The sequence below is a fragment of the Arachis duranensis genome, chromosome 1, assembly GCF_000817695.3.
Source record: "Arachis duranensis cultivar V14167 chromosome 1, aradu.V14167.gnm2.J7QH, whole genome shotgun sequence".
NCBI lineage: Eukaryota > Viridiplantae > Streptophyta > Magnoliopsida > Fabales > Fabaceae > Arachis > Arachis duranensis.
This window is the reverse complement of record NC_029772.3, coordinates 9,107,870-9,131,999: the sequence shown is the minus strand read 5'-3', so window position 1 is coordinate 9,131,999 and position 24,130 is coordinate 9,107,870. Positions and strand designations below refer to the sequence as shown.

At 36.4% G+C, this 24,130-nt stretch overlaps 4 protein-coding genes, 1 non-coding gene and 1 pseudogene across 5 annotated transcripts in view; 3 read left to right on the top strand and 3 right to left on the bottom strand.

The window, feature by feature from the left end:
• LOC127747494 (glycine-rich protein 23-like) overlaps positions 1-280 on the bottom strand; it is a 1,212-nt gene extending 932 nt beyond the window's left edge. The window contains exon 1 of the mRNA XM_052261458.1: positions 4-280. Within this exon, the coding sequence (XP_052117418.1) occupies positions 4-280 (277 nt within the window). The remainder of the gene's footprint in view (positions 1-3) is intronic.
• A 3,760-nt stretch (positions 281-4,040) lies between these two features.
• On the bottom strand, positions 4,041-4,682 carry LOC127747493 (uncharacterized). The gene has a single exon (XM_052261457.1). It carries the CDS (start codon positions 4,680-4,682, stop codon positions 4,041-4,043), a length of 642 nt encoding a protein of 213 aa, XP_052117417.1.
• A 55-nt stretch (positions 4,683-4,737) lies between these two features.
• LOC127747492 (uncharacterized) lies at positions 4,738-7,618 on the top strand. The gene is made up of 4 exons (XM_052261455.1): positions 4,738-4,741; positions 6,097-6,278; positions 6,419-6,707; positions 6,870-7,618. Exons 1-4 carry the CDS (start codon positions 4,738-4,740, stop codon positions 7,616-7,618), a joined length of 1,224 nt encoding a protein of 407 aa, XP_052117415.1.
• A 671-nt stretch (positions 7,619-8,289) lies between these two features.
• On the bottom strand, positions 8,290-8,377 carry TRNAS-GGA (transfer RNA serine (anticodon GGA)). Its single transcript has one exon. It is a non-coding gene; the product is annotated as a tRNA-Ser (tRNA).
• Positions 8,378-10,727: 2,350 nt separating this feature from the next.
• LOC127748542 (photosystem I P700 chlorophyll a apoprotein A1-like) lies at positions 10,728-14,374 on the top strand (annotated as a pseudogene).
• Positions 13,619-15,438, top strand: LOC127747489 (photosystem I P700 chlorophyll a apoprotein A2-like; the record flags this gene model as incomplete). The annotated part of the gene is given in 1 exon segment (XM_052261454.1): positions 13,619-15,438. A coding segment is annotated over 1 exon segment (1,797 nt), but the record flags the coding sequence as incomplete, so codon positions are not given.
• Between the last annotated feature and the right edge of the window lie 8,692 nt (positions 15,439-24,130).

Sequence of the window (24,130 nt, the reverse complement as noted above, 5' to 3'; positions counted from 1 at the left end):
CACCGTTTCCGCCGTTTCCACCATCGCCATTATTATACCCACCATTTCCACCTCCTCCACCGTTTCCACCATTTCCGCCGCCATAATAAGGTCTCCTACATCCACGGTGTTTATGGCACCTATAGTGTAGATCCACAGCAACATCATCACCATGGATGATTCCATGATCATTGATTTGTTGGTCTTCTACACCGAGCGTGAGGAGTGTTCTTGCAGCAGAACATATTCCTAAACCCAAAATCACAAAGAAAACAATGCAGAGAATCCTTGAGGTTCCCATGGGAATGTATTCGAGTTGTGAAAAGTGAAAATTAAACCCAAAAACTTGATGTCTTAGTTTCATGACAAGAGATGGATATTTATAGGGAAGAAAAAAGAAAAGAAAAACACATTTGGACACTCTACTTCACTAAAGAACCCTTTGTGGAATAAGGAGAATATAAAATTTTGTATGCACCAAACAAGGAATAAAATAGAACAGAGAGGACCTAATTTATTAATAGAATATCCAAAAGATTTAAATAATTATATAAAATATTTTATATTATCGATGTATTAAAATTAAATTATATAAAAGTAAAATAGATAAAAATTAATTTTAAATAGTTAAAATGAACTATTTTTTATTATAAAATTATTTTTTTAACTTTTGTTTTTGAAAAATTAGGGTTTAGAATTAGAATTTAAGATATAAATTTAAAATTTAAAATAAAAAATTTCTCAATATAATTTTTTTTGTACTTTTTTAAATTGATTGAAAATTTAATAAATTTAAAATATAAAAGAAACACATTATACACACATACAATCAACAATCAACAGAAAGGAAAAAAAGTTAGGTATGTAGCATCTCATTTTGATTATTGTTCACGTTTACTTAACTTTTTTAATAATTAGAATAAATTATCAAATTAATTCTTAAAAGATTATTTATTTTTTAAATTGATCTTTAAAAAAAAATTTAATTAAATTTATTCTTTAAAAATTTTAAATTAGTCATGTTAGTTCTTCCATTACTTTATTTATTGATAGTAACAAAGTTTATTAATGTAATATGTTAAGTGACATTCTAATATATATTTAAAAGTTTTAATTAATTATTTAACATAATTAATTTATGAAATTAAATAAAATCAATTTTTTTATACTTAAGATATAACTATTTATTAACCAACAATAAATTTTTAAACGAAGTTGATTATAATTTCATCACAATAAACCAATTTAATTCATTCTTCCTTGACCGCATGCACAAATAGGGTAAATTTAATTGTTAAAAGAATAAGTTATGGAAAAGTCTAGGGCCAGCAGTTTTATTGAATTTTGGTCAGCATGTAACCAGCAGAGGAAGGTGAGCCATTGGATGAAATCTCATACCAATCTCACACCATCAAATCATCATTGATGGCTAGTTGATGGCTAACAATCACAAAAATTATTGACCCCTAGCATTGCTCATAAGTTATTTGAGAATATGTTATCAAATCAATCTTAAGTATAAAAAAATCATTAAATTTAAACATGACTTTTTTGATAAGGTACTAGGTTTTGTTTTTTAAATATGATTCTCTACCTGACGCAGATATATTATGTATTATGTTCGCACTTAACACTACTGGCCAATGTACCCTACGAAATTAAAATAGAATATTAGAAACCATCTTTATGTTCATGTATTCATACTTATGTAATATGTTACACGCTACGATGCATGAAAATAACACATACTTTTACATAGCTTCTTATTGTACAAGTGGGCTTCCAAAAGGATTGATAAATAGAAAATCTTGGTAATGCAATGGACACTAATTAATAAAATATATTATTTTTTATTCTTTGTTGAATTCCAACCATTAAGTGCGATAAAATGACTATGAACAATAGAGTTAAAAAAAAAATCATTTTGATATATTTATGGTGTAAAATAATTTTATATATAGCATCTCATTAAATATGTTTGTTGTAGGAGTTTTAATTGAAAGATATTTTGTGATAGAAAAATATGGAGAATTGACTTTTAGTTAAATAATATTAGTCAATTTTAGTTTTAGAATTAAGAATTTATGATTTAAGGTCTTCAATTTAAGATAAATAAAATAATTTTAAAAAATTAGTTAATATTAGTAAAAAAAAATTAGTTCCTTAACATTACTTCCTGTGATAATAATAATAGAAATTAACTTAGATATTTATGTAAAACCTTTTTATATTAATATACATATGGTTTAAAATTAAATTGTAAAATAAATATCTATTAGTGGGCATCTCACTCATTCATTATATTCATATACTCATTATCAAAATTGCAATAATTCATTATCTATATATGATTAAATTATACACTAATAATATAAATGGTTTTAGATTGTGGAAATCAAACAAATTCAAGAATTAGAATAATTTTTTAAATAGTAGTGGAAGAATTTAGAGTTGTGGTTAATATATAAAACTTAAAAAATATAAATGGAAGGTAGACCAAAAGAAGCAGAATTGACCAATAACATGGTTGTTTCGTTTTAGAATTTGATGTTGATCATCATTAAAACCTTTTTGTGTTTCACGAACGCAAAATTCTTTGATTGTATTTGATATAAAAATATAATAATATATATTACTCTAAGGAGTAAGGATCCACTTTTATCAAATATACATATTCTATACATCACACTAGGTAGATAATTATATTCATATATAATCTGGAATGCATCACTTTTAAGATATCTTAATGATGATAAATTAAATCATCATGAAATAATTAACTCAAAATCTTGGGTTAAAAATTTAAACTTGTGTTAAAAGGTATAGAGCTTTGAATTCTCTTCACATCATATGAAGAATAATCAAGAATCAAGAATGGAGTTCTTATAATTAGTTACAATAATGCAGCTTATAACAACTCATATAAGCCGTTTGATTCTCCACATTTGTTGCATATATAAATGAGCATTATATTAATCTAAGCATTACATAATATCAAAAACACAAATTAAATATCATTCAGTAGTTTTCTTCAGTTTCTTGCTTCTCAATTTTTTTTTTCTTTCTCTTTAGTAACACTTAATTACAAAGATGTTGAAGAAAATTGAGAATTAAAGGTGAAGAGTATGAATGAATAGAGAAAATTATAAGTGAAACTGAACTTTTTATTCATGTAGTTGTCTATTATATACGATTATATTCATAACTAAGTTATTACTGCCTAATTGCACTCTCCAACTAATCTAACTGATTAACTGATTCAACTAACTCTTAACTTGAGCCCAAGTTAGTTTAATTCTGTTGATTCCCCCCTCCTCCATAGGAGTTTTCGGTTTATGTTTTTTAATTTATTTTGAGGTAATGAATAAAAAGTTTATTGAGTAATTATTATGGTATTACAAGTGTAATAGTATGGTGTAACATATTATATTGACTTATAATTTAATTTTAATAAAAATTATATCTTATCTAATAATAATATATGAGATATAAATATTAATATGATTGATTGATATAATGTGACAATTAGTATATGTAAGCTAAAGAAATCAGTTACTTAGTGATCAAGTAATAACAGAATTATTAGACCACTCTATTTTTTATTTTATTTTTTTGTTATTTAAAGAAAGCAAAACAAAACAAAAACTGTATTATTTAGATCTATAACTAATAACTATTTTCTTCTTAGTCCAATCAACATGAGAACTAATTCATCAAGCTAAGTGAAAACTCAATTATACGTACTAATCATTTGCTTAGTTGAATTTCTTCTTTAAATTTCTTATTAGTTGATATATATAAAATAGCAAAGTTAAGGGTAATGGACCATGCATTAAACATTTTACATTAGGTACATGTCTTCCGCACCATTACATTTAACATCAAACATTACATCATTATTAGTGTCACAACTTAAAAACCTTATAATATACATCCTCAATTCCTCATGACCTCATACCCATCATATCTTATATGATTATTTATTATTAATTAGGGTTAATTAGAGGAGAGGAGAAGTGATGCATTATTTTCTGAATATTGAAGTTCCAAATAAAGAGGATTCAAGGGTGGTATAATCCGCCACCACCGCCGCCACCACCACCACCATATACTCTATTTCCCCCCTTCTTCCATGTACTAACTCTTGCAAACTCTACTGCACTATCTCCTCCGTTTCCACCATCTCCGCCGTCGCCACCGTCGCCGCCAAATCCACCATTTCCTCCGTTTCCACCGGTACCTCCGTTTCCATTAAACCCACCACCACCGCCCCGTCCACCATCCCCACCATCTCCATTATACCCACCATTTCCACCTCCTCCGCCGCGTCCACCATCACCAAAAAACCCACCCTGTCCACCTCCTCCACCGTCTCCACCGTCTCCATAAATGCCACCATTGCCACCACCTCCACCAGTGCCACCGTCTCCATGAAACCCACCACGTCCACCTCCTCCACCATCTCCGCCATCTCCAAATCTGCCTCCGTTACCACCCCCTCCACCTCTTCCACCATTACCATAATCTCCAGCATTTCCACCACCTCCACCATCACCACCATGTTTATGACCATCTCTGTGTAGATCTACACCAACAACATCGTTGTTGGTTTCGTCTACAGTAAGGAGTGTTCTAGCGGAACAACATATTCCGAAACCCAAAATCACAAAGAAAACAAGTATGAGAATCTTTGAGGTTGCCATGGGAAAAAGTTTAAATTTTTGAAGCCCCACGTTGATGTTATAGACTTATTAGAACATGGGTATTTATAGGAAAAATTGCTTCGTTACTGTATTATTATAAAAAAAAAATTTGAAAAGGAGCATTAACTCATTTTTTATTATAATTTTAGAATAAAAATTTTTAAAAAATTAATTAATATTAATTAAAAGAATATTTTTTAGTTGAACTCTTTTATGATATATTATAAGAGATTCAATACTTTATAATATTCGATCTTTGTTCTTTTCATTTTTAAAATAAAGAACGAATTTTAGCATAACAAATTCAAAATATAAATTGATTCGGCCATTACAAATTCAAATATCATAAATCGGTTTTATCATCCATAACTCGGCATTATTCACATTGTTACCTAAGAAATTGGCGTTATAGTTCGGCAATTTACGTCATTAATCAGCATTACAGTTACTAATCGACAATCAATGTCATTTATTAAAAAATGACGTTACAAATCAGCCTAACGGGCTGCTTCACAAAAGTAAAACGTCCAAACCCTTATTATTGCTCTTTAAAACAGACAATAAAGCAGGAATATAATCGATTTGTACATTACCACCTATAAAAGGTATGATCTCCTATCCTAAAGGATACATTGAATTCTGAATACTAACTTAAGTTTCGGAGTGCCTTTGCAGGTACACTTCCCCCTGTTTCTTGCTCAAAACTCTACGCGATTGGATAACCTCTTGGAGTAAAAGCTCGAATTATCATAAGGCTAAAAGGTCGGCACCGAAGGAAACAGCTCGGCGTCGACTCCTAGAAACTGAGCTCTCTCTCCATGTATCTATACAAGAACAATTGGCGCCCACCGTGGGGCCGAAAATATAAACCTCTTTCTCTCTATATTATCGGCCTCGAGATTCCCGTTTTGAAGTCATGGCTGAACAACCTCCACCCTCGCCATCCGAATTGCTCCGGATGGTGACGGAGTTGCGGCAAGTCGTGGATGAGGAGAACCAAAGAATGGCAAATCAAATCACCAACTTGAATAACACTCGAACCGAAAACAATGACCGATAAGAACGGACAGAAGAAGCCGAGCAGCAGTTAGGGCTAACACATGTCTCAGACACTGCTCGACAGGAAGGGGAGCAGCCCGAACATATGAGGACACTCAGAGAAACATCGAAAATGACGATCAGGAAAGCTCCCCTGGACCATTCACGGCGGAGGTGATGAACTTTGTGCTGCCCCGAAGATTTACTCTGCCGACCACCCTAACTCCCTATGATGGGTTAGGTGATCCAAAGAAATACATCAAAAATTTCACCTCCATAATGATAGTAAACGGTGCATCTGATAAAGTTTTATGTCGTTGTTTTCCATCTTATTTAGACGGTCATACACTTGATTGGTTTTGTTCTTTGCCTGCAGGTTCCATTTCTCGATTCCGAGATATATCAAAACCCTTTGAGGAGCACTTTGTTGGATCCGCCATCTACCTCCACGACTCCGATTACCTGAACACAGTCAAGCAAGGCCAGCATGAAAGCCTCAAGGACTACATGACGCGCTTCACAAAGATAGCCATAAGCATACCCGACCTCCACCCCGAGGTAGAACTACACGCCATAAAAGTGGATTAAGACCAGGAAAGTTCCAGGAAACTATTGCTGTAGCCAAACCAAAAACTATGGCCGAATTCCGTGAAAAAGCTAAAGGACAGATTGACATCGAAGAGATCTGACAAGCTCAGAAAATAGAAAAGCCTCACTATAAAGACGACGACAAGTCACGGGACAGCAAAAAGAATTTCAAACCAATCCCACGATATGAGACCTACACCAAATTCAACACCAAGCGCGATGACATCATCAATGAGATATTGAATTCGAAGTTAATCAAGCCACCACGGAAAGTTGGCAATTACCCAGATTCAAAGGGCACTGACCGATCAAAATACTGCTCTTTCCACCAAAAGTACGGACACAATACCGACGACTGCGTCATCGCCAAAGACCTGTTGGAGCGATTAGCTCGGCAAGGTCATCTGGACAAATTCATCAGCGGCCACATGCAGCGGCGAGCACCTCCTCCAGGAGAACAAAGCTCGGCTACACAACATAACCGAGATAGAGACTGACTGAACAATATCCATCCTGAACTACCATCACGTACAATTAACTGCATTTTCGGAGGTTTTGCAGGTGGAGGAGCCACAAGTTCGGCAAGGAAAAGATCTTACCAAGCTATCCTTTTCATCAACGCCGATCAAAGTCAACAACAGTCGCCGCCTACATCTCCACAAATAACATTCCAGACTGCCGATCATGACAACAGCGTAGCAGATCTAGATGATCCCATCGTAATCTCCCTACAGCTCATAGATCTCCAAATTAAAAGGGTGTTGCTCGACCCAGGCAGCAGCGCCGACGTTTTTTTTTACTTGACTTTCCAGAAAATGAAACTGAGCGATAACATCATCCGACCTTCCACTGGTGACTTGGTAGGATTCTCATGTGAGCGAGTCCCAGTTATAGGCTCTGTGTGGTTACAAACCACACTCGGTAAGTTCCCTTCGTCAAAAACTTCAGACATTCAATACCTAGTTGTTGATTGCTTCAGTCCTTATAATATTATACTTGGCCAACCTTTCTTAAATAGGTTCGGCGCTATAGTATCTACAATTCATCTTTGTGTTAAGTTTCCTTTGCAGGACAACACAATTGCAACCATTCATAGTGATGCCCGAGAAGCCAGGGAGTGCTACAACAATAGTCTCAAAAGACCTCACCGTAACACAAAAGCCCAGGTTCACAATATCGGCAACACGAACAACCAACACATGCTGGCCGACCTTGATCCTAGAGGAGGAACACTGGAAAGGCCGACTCCAACAGAAGACCTAGATAAAATCTTCTTCACAGAAAACACGAATAAGTTCACATACGTCTAGGGGTGGCAAACGGGCCTCAACCCGTCGGGCTAGCCCGCGTAACCCGCCAAAAAAGGCGGGCTGGGCTGGAAAATTAGGACCGCCAAATAGCAAAAACCCGCCTAACCCGCACCGCTTAAACCGCGGGTTTTGGCGGGCTTTGGCGGGGCAGGACGGGCTTCCCCGCCGGGCTTATTGTTTTTTTAGTGAGGGGGTATTTTTACAATTTTTTTGCCAAAACCTAACTTCCCAAGTTATCGCTGCAAACCTCAAGATATTATTACAGCGAAAGATGAACAAAAATCAAAAGCTTTGATTCAAAATTCTCTGGATTCAGCCCCACGTGAGGAATTGCCAAACCATTTAACCCTTCATCCATTCCAATATAAAGGATTAGTAAATCAAATAATAGATAGTCAATGGGTTGGTTTGAAAATCAACGAATTGCTGGTTGTAGAATATTATTCTCGTCAGACTTAATACTAACTAAAAAAACAAGAGTTTTGATACGAGAATTTTAGCTCATTCAGGTATCATCTACATGGATATAGGACGATTTGCATTCCCTGTCCACTTTTTCCAGTATTTTGCATTTCATATTACCAAAAAAATTGGAATTGAAAATTCATAGCAACTAAAGTTGGAATAATGGTATCCGTTGGCATTTGAGATATTGCAGATTGATGAATTAACGGAGAGAGAGGGATTCGAACCCTCGGTAAACAAACAGCCTACATAGCAGTTCCAATGCTACGCCTTGAACCACTCGGCCATCTCTCCCCCATGATGATTATGGCCCAGAAACCGGAGCAATAGTGAATGATTCATATTCCATTTTTGGATAGGCGCCCATATAAAATAAATAATCAATTCGACCTATACGAAATAATTTTTTGTTTATAAAAAAAACCAACTTCTAGGCCGTAGGCTAAAAAAATTCATTAATGAGTCCTTTTTTACGTTATTTCGTACTATTTGTATTGTACAATTCCTTTGTTTGTGGGATTCTTTTTTCTCACGCGATAAAGAATTCAATTTTCGAATGGATTCCTACCTATGCCTAGATCTCGGATAAATGGAAATTTTATTGACAAGACCTTTTCTATTGTAGCCAATATCTTATTACGAATAATTCCGACAACCTCGGGAGAAAAGGAAGCATTTACTTATTACAGAGATGGTGCGATTTGATTATTTTTTTTACCGATCTCAGTCTTATGAGAAAGACACATTATTTTATTCGTAAAAAAATGGCAAAAAACCGACGCTTGCTGAAGGTGAAGTTTACAAATAAAAAAAAAAATTCCTTCTGTCGTGTATCCCCGATTAATGCAGCCTCATATGCTTCAATTATAGATTTTTAGTATTATATGAAATTGAGCACAATTTTGCAAAGAAATAGCCCGCTTGTTTCTCAAGAAGAGATGGGAAACATGCTCAATATCATTTGATTGAGCAGTTGACCCAGCCCCTTGTTGTTTGAAGAAAACCTCCACTTCAATTGGTATTTTTTCACGAAAAGCAAACATGAGATAATAAATCCAGTCTTTCACTAAGATTTCGAATAGCTGTCCCGAATTCAAGTTGATTATGTTTCGCCTCTTCCTCGGAGAAAGACGATCAAAAAATTCCTAATCATGGTCCTTGCGGATCGGATCATCCATATAATATACAAAAAGAAACTCCAGATATTTGATATCTTTCTCTTTGAATGAGATCTCAATTCCAGCGACGGTTTCATTAGATATCTTACAACTAGAATCTCTCTTTTTTCCGATCCAGTTCCTCCACCACCGCGAACCCCAGTTAGATTCAGGCATGATCCACTTTTTAGTTATTGGGAGAACCCGAGTACTCTCTTTCGGATCCAGGAAAGAGCTCTCAGAGATCTTTTTTCTTTTTGGAAGATACAGGAGCGGAACAATAAACCTATTGATATTGGCAGAATCTTTTGAGTCTTCCAATGTATCATTTCTGAGTCCAATGGAATTCATAGGTATAGGAAGAAGCCCTGTCAAATAGAGATCTTTTCTTTCGACCATCTTTCGATTGTTAATACGATATATAAGGACCGCTACTACAAAGAGTACTACATCCTTGATCGTGAAATATCGATTGCTTGTTGAACCCTGTGAATTGCGTGAAAGTAGGATACTCCAAATTCGTGAGTCCAAGAGTTTTATAAAACTCTCTTGATGGAAAAAAATGTGAATGTAATAAAGTTGATCCCCTACCCTAAGGTTTTGAGCAGCGGTGTAGTATCAGATCCCGCAGATAGTAAGTCTTTTCTTTCTTATGAAAAATAAAAAGAAGTCTTTCTCAAAGATTCTATAGACCATAGAAATGTCATATTAGAAAGTATATGATATATGAAATTGAGATAGTTACCTTTCAGAAAATTAGAGAGTGTTAATGTAGATGTGTTATTCTTCGGAAGGTAGGAGAAAAGATAAAACTATAAAAATAAAAAGAAAAAGAGATGAAACCCTTTTTTTTTTAATTTTAATCAAAATTCAAGTTTGAAACTCATGTAGTTAACCCATTCCATTTTCTTTTGGTTAATTCCAGAAAAATGGAACAATTGACTGCTGAGCCGTATGAGGCAGGAAACTCTCAAGTACGGTTCTAAGGGAAGGAATTTACTCACCTATTCCGACCGCGGAGAACAGGCCATTCGACAGGGAGATTCCGAAATTGCTGAGGCTTGGTTTGATCAAGCCGCTGAATATTGGAAACAAGCTATAGCCCTTACCCCCGGTAATTATATTGAAGCACAGAATTGGTTGAAGATCACAGGGCGTTCTTAATTTAATAAAAACACTCTTTTTTTTTTTAGTTCTATTTATATTATTCTATATACCCTTATATCTTAATATATATTATTTCCATATTTATTTTTATATTTCTTACTATATTTATCTTACTAAATAATCTTATTTATATATTATTATATTTAATATTTAGTTTAGAATATTTAATGCATATTTCATTTAAATGTATATTTAATGTATTTAAATGTATATTTAATGTAATTAAATGTTTGTTGTCTACATCAGTCCATCCAATAAAACTGAAAATTTAGAATAATATTCTATATATCTATTATATAAATATATTAGGCTATAGTAATAGTCAATCCAAAAATTCCATTATATCCCTTCTAAAAAAATCGTTCTTTTTCGTCTCGTATTTTGTAGAGATAAATGGTATGTGGATACAGCAGAGAATTTGCCTTTTTTCTGTTATTCAAACTAAAAGTGAAACTCAAAAAAGAGAACTCAAAAAAACTAAAAAGAAATAGCAGTATGGCCTCTAGCAATGCTGATGACTGCTCACGTAATTGGAAATAGAGTGCATAATAATCTCTTCTATTAAATTATTTAATAAGACAGACATAAAATAAATTCCATCTTTGAATTTCAAATTCAAATCTGAATCCCCTAGCCTAGGTTGCACAAAAAAATTATTGAATTGAAATTCAAAGTCCAGAAGGAGTTTTAGAGGATTCAAAAAGGTCCGTTGAGCGCCTATATCTTATGTCATAATAGATTCGAACACTTGCCCCGGATTAACTTCCGGATCATAATTGTTCTAGTGAATAACTAAATAAAAAAATTGGAATAGATAGATGGGAGATAGAATAGAAAGAAACTCAATATAAAAATCTCTCAAAAGTTCACTAATCTTTTTTTTTTATATTGGCAGGTCTCTTTGTATGTGTTGTCCGGAAGGAGGAGGGCTCAATGATTATTCGTTCGCCGGAACCAGAAGTAAAGATTTTGGTAGATAGAGATCCCATAAAAACTTCTTTCGAGGAATGGGCAAAACCCGGTCATTTCTCAAGAACAATAGCTAAGGGACCCGATACTACTACTTGGATTTGGAACCTACATGCTGATGCTCATGATTTCGATAGCCATACTAGTGATTTAGAGGAGATTTCCCGAAAAGTATTTAGTGCCCCTTTCGGCCAACTCTCCATCATCTTTCTTTGTCTTAGTGGCATGTATTTCCATGGTGCTCGTTTTTCCAATTATGAAGCATGGCTAAGTGATCCAACTCACATTGGACCTAGTGCCCAAGTGGTTTGGCCAATAGTGGGCCAAGAAATATTAAATGGTGATGTTGGCGGGGGTTTCCGAGGAATACAAATAACCTCCGGTTTTTTCCAGATTTGGCGAGCATCTGGAATAACTAGTGAATTACAACTTTATTTGCAGCCTTAATGCTTTTTGCTGGTTGGTTTCATTATCACAAAGCTGCTCCAAAATTGGCTTGGTTCCAAGATGTAGAATCTATGCTGAATCATTATCACAAAGCTGCTCCAAAATTGGCTTGGTTCCAAGATGTAGAATCTATGTTGAATCACCATTTGGCAGGATTACTAGGACTTGGATCTCTTTCTTGGGCCGGGCATCAAGTACATGTATCTTTACCAATTAACCAATTTTTAAATGCTGGAGTAGATCCAAAGGAGATTCCACTTCCTCATGAATTTATCTTGAATCGGGATCTTTTGGCTCAACTTTATCCCAGTTTTGCCGAGGGAGCAACTCCATTTTTCACCTTGAATTGGTCAAAATACGCGGATTTTCTTACTTTTTGTGGAGGATTAGATCCAGTAACTGGCGGTTTATGGCTGACTGATATTGCGCACCATCATTTAGCTATTGCGATTCTTTTCCTAATAGCTGGTCACATGTATAGAACCAACTGGGGGATTGGTCATGGTATAAAAGAGATCTTAGAGGGAATGGAGGTAGAAATAAATCTCTTATTAACAAAGTTTTTTATTTTTCAATTGAATTGGAAGGGTTCCTTAAATCACAGAATAATGAATAATATCAAAATTTATTGTCTCCTGATTAGGTTGAAAAAAAATATAAAAGAGATTGCTATAAGCTCTATTCAAAGAGGAGAACTCAATCTAGATCTTATGGCAAATCAAAAGAGTTTAAGTCTTACAGGATTGACGAAAAATAAAAAATTGATCGCAAAGGAAAAGGCAATGTTTATTGTGGAACCAATTCGTCTGTCTAGAGAAAAGGATGAACAATTTTATATATATCAAACCATAGTACTTTCATTGCTTCATAAGAGTAAGCGTCAAATTAAGAAAAGATATCCAGAAAAAACCAATGTTGATAAGACGAACTTTGCAAAATCCATTCCAAGAACAAGAGATCAAAAAATAACAGAAAATAAAGAAAAAAATCATTATGATTTGCTTGTTCCTGAATTCTTTTTTTGCGCTAGACGTCGTAGAGAATTAAGAATTCTAATTTGTTTCAATGGTGATTTAGTGGCAGTGGGGGGCAAGGTTGCTTTGTTACCTATTCCATTAGGAACTGCAGATTTTTTGGTCCATTACATTCATGCATTTACAATTCATGTAACGGTATTGATACTCCTAAAGGGTGTTCTATTTGCTCGTAGCTCGCGATTAATACCGGATAAAGCAAATCTCGGTTTTCGTTTCCCTTGTGATGGACCCGGAAGAGGAGGGACATGCCAAGTATCCGCTTGGGATCATGTCTTCTTGGGGCTATTCTGGATGTACAATGCAATTTCAGTAGTCATATTCCATTTCAGTTGGAAAATGCAGTCAGATGTTTGGGGTACTATAAGCGATCAAGGTGTAGTTACTCATATCACAGGAGGAAACTTTGCGCAGAGTTCCATTACCATTAATGGGTGGCTCCGCGATTTCTTATGGGCGCAAGCCTCCCAGGTAATTCAGTCTTATGGTTCTTCATTATCTGCATATGGTCTCTTTTTTTTGGGTGCCCATTTTGTATGGGCTTTTAGTTTAATGTTTCTATTCAGCGGGCGTGGTTATTGGCAAGAACTTATTGAATCCATCGTTTGGGCTCATAATAAATTAAAAGTTGCTCCTGCTACTCAGCCTAGAGCCTTGAGTATTGTACAGGGACGTGCTGTAGGAGTAACCCATTACCTTCTGGGTGGAATTGCCACAACATGGGCATTCTTCTTAGCAAGAATTATTGCAGTAGGATAATGGCTAGGAGGATTTGAAAAGCATTATGGCATTAAGATTTCCAAGGTTTAGCCAAGGTTTAGCTCAGGACCCCACTACTCGTCGTATTTGGTTTGGTATTGCTACCGCACATGACTTCGAGAGTCATGATGATATTACTGAGGAACGTCTTTATCAAAATATTTTTGCTTCGCATTTCGGACAATTAGCAATAATTTTTCTGTGGACTTCCGGGAATCTGTTTCATGTAGCTTGGCAGGGAAATTTTGAGACATGGGTACAGGATCCTTTACATGTAAGACATATTGCTCATGCAATTTGGGATCCTCATTTTGGTCAACCGGCTGTAGAAGCTTTTACTCGTGGAGGTGCTCTTGGTCCAGTGAATATTGCCTATTCCGGTGTTTATCAGTGGTGGTATACAATCGGTTTACGTACTAATGGGGATCTTTATACTGGAGCTCTTTTTCTATTATTTCTTTCAGCCATATCCTTAATAGCGGGGTGGTTACACCTACAACCGAAATAGAAACCGAGCGTTTCTTGGTTTAAAAATGCCGAATCCCGTCTTAATCATCATTTGTCAGGACTATTCGGAGTCAGTTCCTTGGCTTGGACAGGACATTTAGTTCATGTCGCTATTCCAGGAGCTAGAGGGGAATACGTTCGATGGAATAATTTTTTAGGTGTATTGCCACATCCTCAAGGATTAGGTCCACTTTTTACAGGCCAGTGGAATCTTTATGCTCAAAACCCAGATTCCAGTAGTCATTTATTTGGTACCCCTCAGGGAGCAGGAACTGCCATTCTAACACTTCTTGGGGGATTCCATCCACAAACGCAAAGCTTATGGCTGACCGATATTGCGCACCATCATTTAGCTATTGCGATTCTTTTCCTGATAGCTGGTCACATGTATAGAACCAACTTCGGGATTGGCCACAGTATAAAAGAGATCTTAGAAGCACACATTCCTCCAGGGGGTAGATTGGGGCGTGGACATAAGGGTCTTTATGACACAATCAATAATTCACTTCATTTTCAATTAGGTCTTGCTCTAGCCTCTTTAGGAGTTATTACTTCCTTGGTAGCTCAACACATGTACTCTTTACCTGCTTATGCGTTTATAGCGCAAGATTTTACTACTCAAGCGGCGTTATATACTCATCATCAATACATCGCAGGATTCATTATGACAGGAGCTTTTGCTCATGGAGCTATATTTTTTATTAGAGATTACAATCCAGAACAAAACGAGGATAATGTATTGGCAAGAATGTTAGACCACAAAGAAGCTATAATATCGCATTTAAGTTGGGCCAGCCTGTTTCTGGGGTTCCATACTTTGGGACTTTATGTCCATAATGATGTCATGCTTGCTTTTGGCACTCCGGAAAAACAAATCTTGATCGAACCCATATTTGCCCAATGGATACAATCTGCGCATGGTAAAACTTCATACGGCTTCGATGTACTGTTATCTTCAACGAATAGTCCGGCGTTCAATGCGGGGCGAAGCATATGGTTGCCCGGTTGGTTAAATGCTATAAATGAGAGTAGTAATTCTCTATTCTTAACAATAGGACCCGGAGATTTCTTAGTTCATCATGCTATTGCTCTAGGTTTACATACAACTACATTGATCTTAGTAAAAGGTGCTTTGGATGCACGTGGTTCCAAGTTAATGCCAGATAAAAAAGATTTTGGTTATAGTTTTCCTTGCGATGGTCCGGGACGAGGTGGTACTTGTGATATTTCGGCTTGGGACGCATTTTATTTGGCAGTTTTCTGGATGTTAAATACGATTGGCTGGGTTACTTTTTACTGGCATTGGAAACACATTACAACTTTGAATTATGTTTATGTTATTTTGGAGACAATATTTATAATTATGTTTTGGATTATGTTTATTTTGCTTTGGAGAGAATATTTATATTTATATTTTGAATGAAAATTTGGTTTATAATTATATTTATTAGATATTTATAATTACAAAGACTTTAATGTTTGTGAATATAAAAAATATAATTTTTTATGCCATTAGAAATTATAAATTTATTAATATGGTTGTGAAATTATATATATTACTTAGTAGTTAATAATAAAAAAAAAAGAAGAGCTTAGGCGGGCTTAGCCCGCCAACCCGCCAGCCCGCAGTTAGGCGGGGCGGGCTAGGATTCTAGGAGGCGGGCTTCTGGCGGGGCGGGGCGGGCTTCCCCGCTTGCCACCCCTACATACGTCGGCTCAACATTATCTTCAGAAGAAAAATCTTCATTCCGAGCATTCTTATAACAAAATGCCGACCTGTTTGCGTGGACCCCAGCTGATATGCCAGGCATCGATCCATCCATCATATCACACAAGGTAGCATTAGATCCATCTATCCGACCTGTAGCACAGAAAAAGAGAAATCTCGGGCACGACCGAAAGCAAGCTTCCCTAGAAGAAACCCAGAAGCTCATCAACGCGGGCTTCATCCGAGAAATCAGATTCACAACATGGCTGGCGAACGTCGTCATGGTTAAAAAACATAACGGTAAATGGCGCATGTATGTTGATTTCACCGATCTCAACAAAGCATGCCCCAAAGATTCATACCCTTTACCCTCTATTGATTGTTTAGTTGATAATGCCTCTGGTTTTGAAAAACTCAGCTTCATGGATGCCTATTCTGGTTATAACCAGATCCAAATGCACCCATCCGACCAAAATAAGACAACCTTTATTAGTGAATATGGAAACTATTGTTATAAAGTCATGCCATTTGACCTTAAGAATGCAGGTGCGACATATCAGCGTCTGATGGACAAAGTCTTCACCAAACAACTCGGCAGGAACATCAAAGTATACGTAGACGATATGGTCACCAAAACAAAGATCGGCAATAACCATCTTGACGACCTCACAGAAATCTTCGGACAGCTAAGAAAATACAACATGCGGCTAAATCCCGAAAAGTGCGCATTTGGGATTCAAAGTGGTAAATTCCTCGGCTTCATGCTCACTAGCCGAAGTATTGAGGCTAATCCTGAGAAATGCCGAGCTGTTTTAGAGATGACAAGCCCACAAACCATCAAGGAAGTCCAGCGGTTAACAGGGAGACTTGCTGCACTTTCTCGATTCTTACCTTGCCTAGCTTCTAAATCTTCCTGTTTTTTCCAAACTTTAAAAACAAAAAAAGCTTTCCAATGGACTGATGAATGTGAACAAGCATTTACAACTTTAAAAGAAACTCTTTCAAAACCACCAATTTTACACACACCTCTACAAGGGGAGCCACTATTCTTATATTTGTCTGTCACTAACTGGGCTATAAGCTCTGCTCTTGTTGCAGAAAGGGAGAAGAAACAGTTCCCAATCTATTTCACCAGCAAGACCTTACAGAATGCAAAGCTTCATTACCCGAGCATTGAGAAGCTGGCACTCGCGCTTGTCTTCTCAGCCAGAAGACTCCGACCATACTTTCAGAGCCATGAAATCCATGTTAGAACAGATCAACCTTTGCGACAAGTGCTGCAGAAGCCTGAACTGGCTGGCCGACTAGTCAAATGGTCGGTGGAACTATCGGAATTCGATATCAAGTACGAAGGCCGAGCATCCATCAAATCACAGTTTTTGGCCGACTTTATCGCCGAGTTCTCAGTACCAAATATAACTGAAAACTACATCGAATGGACTTTATACGTCGACGGGTCCTCCAACCCACACGGGTGTGGCGCAGGTATTATACTTGATGATGGCCACGACAACGTCATCGAACATTCCCTCAACTTCTCATTTAAAGTGAGCAACAATCAAAGTGAGTATGAAGCATTAATTGCCGGCCTTAGACTCGCTGCCAACCTTAACATCACCGAACTTAAGGTATATTACGACTCCTTACTTGTCGTCCAACAGGTAAACAACCTATACCAAGTAAAGGACCCCTTACTCTCTAAATACCTGGATGTCGTACACAACTTACTTTCAAAATTTACCAAATATGAAATACAGCACATACCAAGGGAGAGCAATGGCCGAGCTGACATTCTGTCTAAGCTCGCCAGTACTCAACCAAATAGGTCATCGGTTTATCAGTCAACACTACTCAATCCAAGCATTGAACTAACACGTCTTAAGTGTAACACAGGAGGCAGATTGGAGATCCCCATACATACAGTATCTCCAGACAGGGGTCTTGCCAGGCAATGTCGAAAATACTCGTCATTTCCGCCGACAAGCCTCCTTTTTTACAATATATAATAATTGCCTATATCGACGGGGATTCTCCCGTCCATTACTAAAATGTCTTTGCAGAATAGAGGCCGAGCTTGCACTTACTGAGGCACATGAAGGGATCTGTGGTACACACCTCGGAGCCCGAAGTCTGTATTCAAAAATCCTCAGAGCTGGATTATATTGGCCGACAATACGACAAGATTGTCAGGCAAAAGTCAAAAGCTGTAACAACTGCCAAAAACACAGTCCGATTACACATCTCCCAGCCAAACTCCTACACTGTTCCGAGGTTAGTTGGCCATTCAACCAATGGGGAATAGATATCCTCGGACCCTTTCCAACAGCAGCAGGTCAGGTAAAATTCCTTGTGGTAGCAATTGATTATTTTTCCAAATGGATAGAGGCACAGCCTCTAGCCAAGATTACATCACAACAAATGCTTTCCTTTGTTTGGAAATATATTATTTGTCGATTTGGCATTCCTCGGCACATTATCACAGATAATGGTCGCCAGTTGGCCGATCAAAAATTTACATCTTTCTTGCAGAACTTGAAAATCAAACACCACTTCTCATCAGTCGAGCACCCACAAACAAATGGGTTAGCTGAAGCCGCAAATAAAATAATATTACATGCTCTAAGAAAGAAACTAGATGATACAAAAGGCCTCTGGGCCGAGCTTATCCCATAGATCATATGGGGATACAATACAACAATTCACTCAACCACAAAGGAAACACCTTTCCGCTTGGTCTACGGCTCAGACGCAATGATACCTGCGGAGATCTCCCAATCCTCACTACGCACAGAACTGGCTGACCTAACTACACAAGACATAGCTCGGCAAACCGAACTTGATCTCATTGAAGAACTCCGATCATCCGCAGCAACCAAACATTTAGCAATGCAACAGCACATTGCCCGTAGATATAACCAAAGACTTCAACCAAGATCTTTCCAAGTCCACGACCTGGTACTCAGAAAAACAGAACAAACTAGGAAACCACCAGCACATGGCAAACTAGCAGCTAATTGGGAAGGCCCTTACAGAGTCACAGAAGAAATCGGCAATGGAGCCTATCGCCTACAAACATTAGAGGGTAAAGATCTCCCTAACACTTGGAATGTATCTTCCTTAAAGTTATATTACAGCTAATACCAGGGACAGGCAAGTACTCTTTTTCCTACTACCAAGATTTTTCCCACAAGGGTTTTGCTTGGAGAGGTTTTAACGAGGCTAGCCTACCTGGGCCTTTAAATTCAAAGGTTTTACATCAATAAAATCTCTTATACAGTCAATTTTATTGGCATTTAATACTTTTCAATCTGTCAAAAATTCAAAAAACTAATCTTAATCACAATTTAGATAACATCATTCTATCAGACAAATATCTGATTTAACTCGGATTCCGATTATTTTGTCAGACAAATTTCCGATTTAACTCGGATTCCGATCATTCTATCAGACAAATATCCGATTTAACTCGGATTCTGATTATTTTGTCAGACAAATATCCGATTTAACTCGAACTCCGATCATTCTATCAGACAAATATCCAATTCAACTCAGATTCTGATCATTTTATCAGACAACTATCCGATTTATCTCGGACTCCGATCATTCTATCAGACAAATATCCAGTTTAACTCGGATTCCGATCATTCAGACAGCTATCCGACCTAACTCGGACTTCTATCATTCAACATTTGTGGGAAACCGATCATTCATAATCCGATCTTAATCCAAATTCGATCACTCAATAAAAACAAATACCCGATCAATACCAGTCACCAACACAGATATTATCATGCCTATGACTCGACATCTAAACTCAGCCTACTCAGCCCTCCCACCAGATTTCCCACACAAATTAATGGCATTTCACCGCTATAAAATATTTTACCTAAAAACACTTGCCTTCAATGCCACAGTCACAAATACTCAGAAACCAACAAACAAACTATGCAAAATTCCCCTATCAATATATGTTTTCTGCAAAGTCAACATAACCAAAAACAAAATAAACTGTTTAAATAAACACTACAAACAGTCAAAAGCTCACTACAGGAGCAACATAACCCACCAAAATACATGTTCAACAGTACTAAACATGAACACTAATTAACTATTTTCATCCCCCTCCTCTTCAACACCGTCATCTTCAACCATAACTCCATCACGAATAATCTTAGCAGGATCCATCTCATCAAGATCAACATTAGGAGCTAAGAACCTGGCTTGCAGAGAAGCTCGTCCAAACCCCTCAATAAAAGAGTCCAGGACCGCTGTCTCCTTACTCTTTTCTAAGCTTTTCAATTCAGCAGACAACTCCAATACCCGAGTACTCATACTAGACAGATCTGCCTCTTTCTTTTTAACATCTTCCACCTCTTTGGCATAATTCTCTTTCGTCAATTTCAAATCTTTCTCAACCCCAGCTAATTTACTCTCCAATTCTGTAACCCTGGCAGCCTTCAACCTCAATTGTTCCTCCAATCTCAAATCAGGCTTTTGTTCGGCTACTTGACGATGTCTCTTTTCTCGGCTCTGCCCTAAACTAGCAAGCCTCAGACCCACAACCTTCAACAAACAAAAGTAGAATTAAACAAGAACATCCACATGATTATCATTCAAAACGAAACAAAAGTTAAAACATTACCTGCATATACTGATCAATTGCCACATCTCCAACCTCTTCAGCCAAATTTACATCGGCAGGGGTTTGGCAAACTTCATCGGCGGTTATCGTGAAAGGGTAACCTTTTCCCCAAAGAGAAGACACCTCACTCTGCTCAACAACCTCATGCAACTTCTTCTGGTTATCATAGAACTTCCACAAATCCTCGGCTGGAACCCCCACCTCCTCTTCGTCATCTTCGGACAAATCCACTACATTTGATTTTTTCCTTTTCAAAATTACCTTTATTCACTTCGGCTTTGGCTGCTCTACCTCTCCAGTACCGACCTCCCTGCCTTTGATGAAGATCCCTCTTTGTCAAGCCCTTTATTCTTCACTCGAGCTCTCAGACTCGCAGCAGACACACCTGGATACTTACCCCCTGAAAAGCAACACAAATACAAATTACAAACCTCAAACATGATACAAAAAATAAATTTACAATCCTTACCCAAGTAAGTAATAACATTATCTTTATTCTCCTCCCACTGCAACAGGTCAAAAACTGAAATCAACTCCTTCCGATCAACAACCTCAGTCAAATACTCAATTAAGCACTCATCCCTTGGAGTTATCACTTCAGGCCCCAGAATATTCTGCGGCTCCGAACACCACAAAAGAGAAAACTTTTCCCCCAAATTTTTGTCCAAATAAAAGGGAAAATCGGACTCAGAGTTACTCACCTTAATGTACATCTCCTTGAAATTCTTAAAAGAAGACTTGTACAACTTAAATATGGCAAACCTCGGCGAGCTATTAAGATTTACCCATCCTCCCTTCCATACGCCTTTCACCTGAAATAAGCAGAAAAATAGCTCCACTGATGGGCCCTCTTCCAGAAAGTCCATAAGAATCTCAAACGCATGTAGGAACGCCCATCCATTAGGATGCAATTGGGATGGAGCGCAGTTCAATTGCTTTAACACTTGACATTCAAAATCACTAAATGGAACTTTCACCCTCAACTCTTCCAACACACAGCTATACATAAAGAAATATTCAAAACCTTCCCTTCTCTGGTAAACCCTATCATCTTCTGAACATGGCAACAACTCCAAACGAACTCCAGACCCAGCCCTCACTATTCCAGCCTTGTCTATACCACTAACAGCATCAACATCCAAAAATAATGACATACGACCCTTCACATCCTCATTCACCTAATCATCAGACCAATCTATCTCCCTTTCGACATCCCTCTCATACACCATTTCGAACTCAAAAATGAAGAAGATGAAGAACAGACAATGAGCCAAGAATTGAATTTTAAGAAGGCAAAAGAAAGAAACTTCACATACCTCTTTTACTCATTTTTCTCTGTTTCGAAACCTTCAAACCCAATTTTATTTCCAAACAGCAAAACTAACCTACAAACCCCAACTCTTGGTTTTTCAAATACACCCAACCAAGAGTTACATAACCTTCTTAACTCCACTACACCCACTACTAATCACATCAAACCGCCCCTTCAGACTTTGGAAATGACAAAACACTTACTGCCATCATTACTTCATTCTCTCTCCTCATTAAAAACAGTCACTTCTACCATCAGTTACTCTTTTCCAAAAAAATTTTTAATTAAGCATCTTGAACTGGGGGCTCCTAGCCTAACTCACCTGCCGACATTTTACACCTACTCACAATGGCCGATTTATGCTTCATTAAAAGCTCAACCTACTTCATTAAAATACTTTTCCAGGCCAAGCTTGGGGGCTGTGATTCGGCCATTACAAATTCAAATATCATAAATCGGCTTTATCATCCATAACTCGGCATTATTCACATTGTTACCCAAGAAATTGGCGTTATAAATCGGCAATTTTTGTCATTAATCAACATTACAGTTACTAATCGACAATCAATGTCATTTATTAAAAAGTGACATTACAAATCAGCCTAACGGGCTGCTTCACAAAAGTAAAACGTCCAAACCCTTATTATTGCTCTTTAAAACAGACAATAAAGCAGGAACATAACCGATTTGTACATTACCACCTATAAAAGGTATGATCTCCTATCCTAAAGGATACATTGAATTCTGAATACAAACTTAAGCTTCGGAGTGCCTTTGCAGGTACACTCCCCCCTGTTTCTTGCTCAAAGCTCTACGCGATTGGATAACCTCTTGGAGTAAAAGCTCGGATTATCATAAGGCTAAAAGGTCGGCATCAAAGGAAACAACTCGGCGTCGACTCCTAGAGACTGAGCTCTCTCTCCAGGTATCTATACAAGAACATAAATAAAAAAAGATATAAACACCTTCAAATTCAAAAAAAAAAAGAAAAAAAAGAGGTTATTGTGAATTGTGATACTCATGTGTCTTTATCTAATTAATAATTTAAATTATTTGGCTAAGTAATTTTATAATAAAGATAATAACATTTTTGTCAATATTTGAATAAATTTAACTTTAATTTATTACTTTTTTATTAATGACTATACTTCATCATTTATTTTAAATTGCTTTCCACATTGTTATCATTCCCCCCACCCAAAATCCTAATTTGATCGAGTTTACTCATCATTTCAATATTATTGCTTTCACTACTATAGAGAGATGAAGAGTATTAAAAATTAAAACATAAAAAAAATGAACATTGTTCATTAACTAACAACACATTATTTTATTAACAAAAAATTTACATATACATTAAAAATCAATCACCAAATTTGTTAGTGTATATATATATATATATATATAATAATAATCAAATTTATTTATAATAGCATAACAAATTTTACAAAAATTTTGACAGATAGTGACGGTTTTAGAGCTAGATAGTGGCAGTTTAAAATCGTCGCAAAACAGATAATAATGGTTGGCAAACAATGTAGATTTTTGCAAAACTACAACTCGGCAAGTGCATTAAATCATATTAGGTAATACCACGAGAGTGAGTTATCGTTTCCAAGAGGATTAACAGACTGAGCACACATGAGTTAATTGATTATTCTAACTAAACAATTGCAATTTAGGGTTTCAGTAACATTAAATAACAAAAAACAAAAGATTAAATGAAAGCAATTTAAAAATTATTGAGAGAATAGTATGAATGGAATGTTAAGGTGTCGGAGATGTTTAAAACTTCAAGAAAAATGCTTCACTATCTATTTTGATCAAGCAAAGATTTATCTTACGATGAACCCTAATTAACCGAACTCCAATCCCTTGGGAATCCGATTTTTCTTAACTTAACAAATCGTCAATTCCTCGATTAATTAATTATGCAAAGAGGTTAAGCATACATACTGATTCACAAGCCATACAATTCTTAAAATTTAAACCTGATTGATTCAATGTCACTTATCAAGCTAAGTTCAAAACTTTCAGAATCGAGAGAAGAGGTTTTTAAACTTAATTCTATCAAATAATATTTTCTAAAAAACTTATAGAATTCAATTCAGATTTAAGTTATTTTTCAATATATTCAAACCCTTGAGATGAAGAACGAAAATTAAATTTTTAAGAAAACATCAATGCATAGTTCAAGAATAGACAAGTAAGAACATTAATCCATGATAATAAACAAAGTTCCTAACCTTAACAAGAAGAGATTAGTTGCTCATGATAAAAAGAAAATCCAGAATTATGATTTGTAAAAACTGTAGAAGGAATTCCACGTATTTGCCTTCTCTTCT

Coding starts and splice junctions, on each gene's coding strand:
- LOC127747493 (XM_052261457.1), bottom strand. CDS start 4,682: ATGGCAACCTCAAAGATTCTCATACTTGTTTTCTTTGTGATTTTGGGT.
- LOC127747492 (XM_052261455.1), top strand. Junction 6,279..6,418: donor TACCCGACCTCCACCCCGAG/GTAGAACTACAC, acceptor TGACAAGCTCAG/AAAATAGAAAAGCCTCACTA. Junction 6,708..6,869: donor GGAGCGATTAGCTCGGCAAG/GTCATCTGGACA, acceptor GAGGTTTTGCAG/GTGGAGGAGCCACAAGTTCG.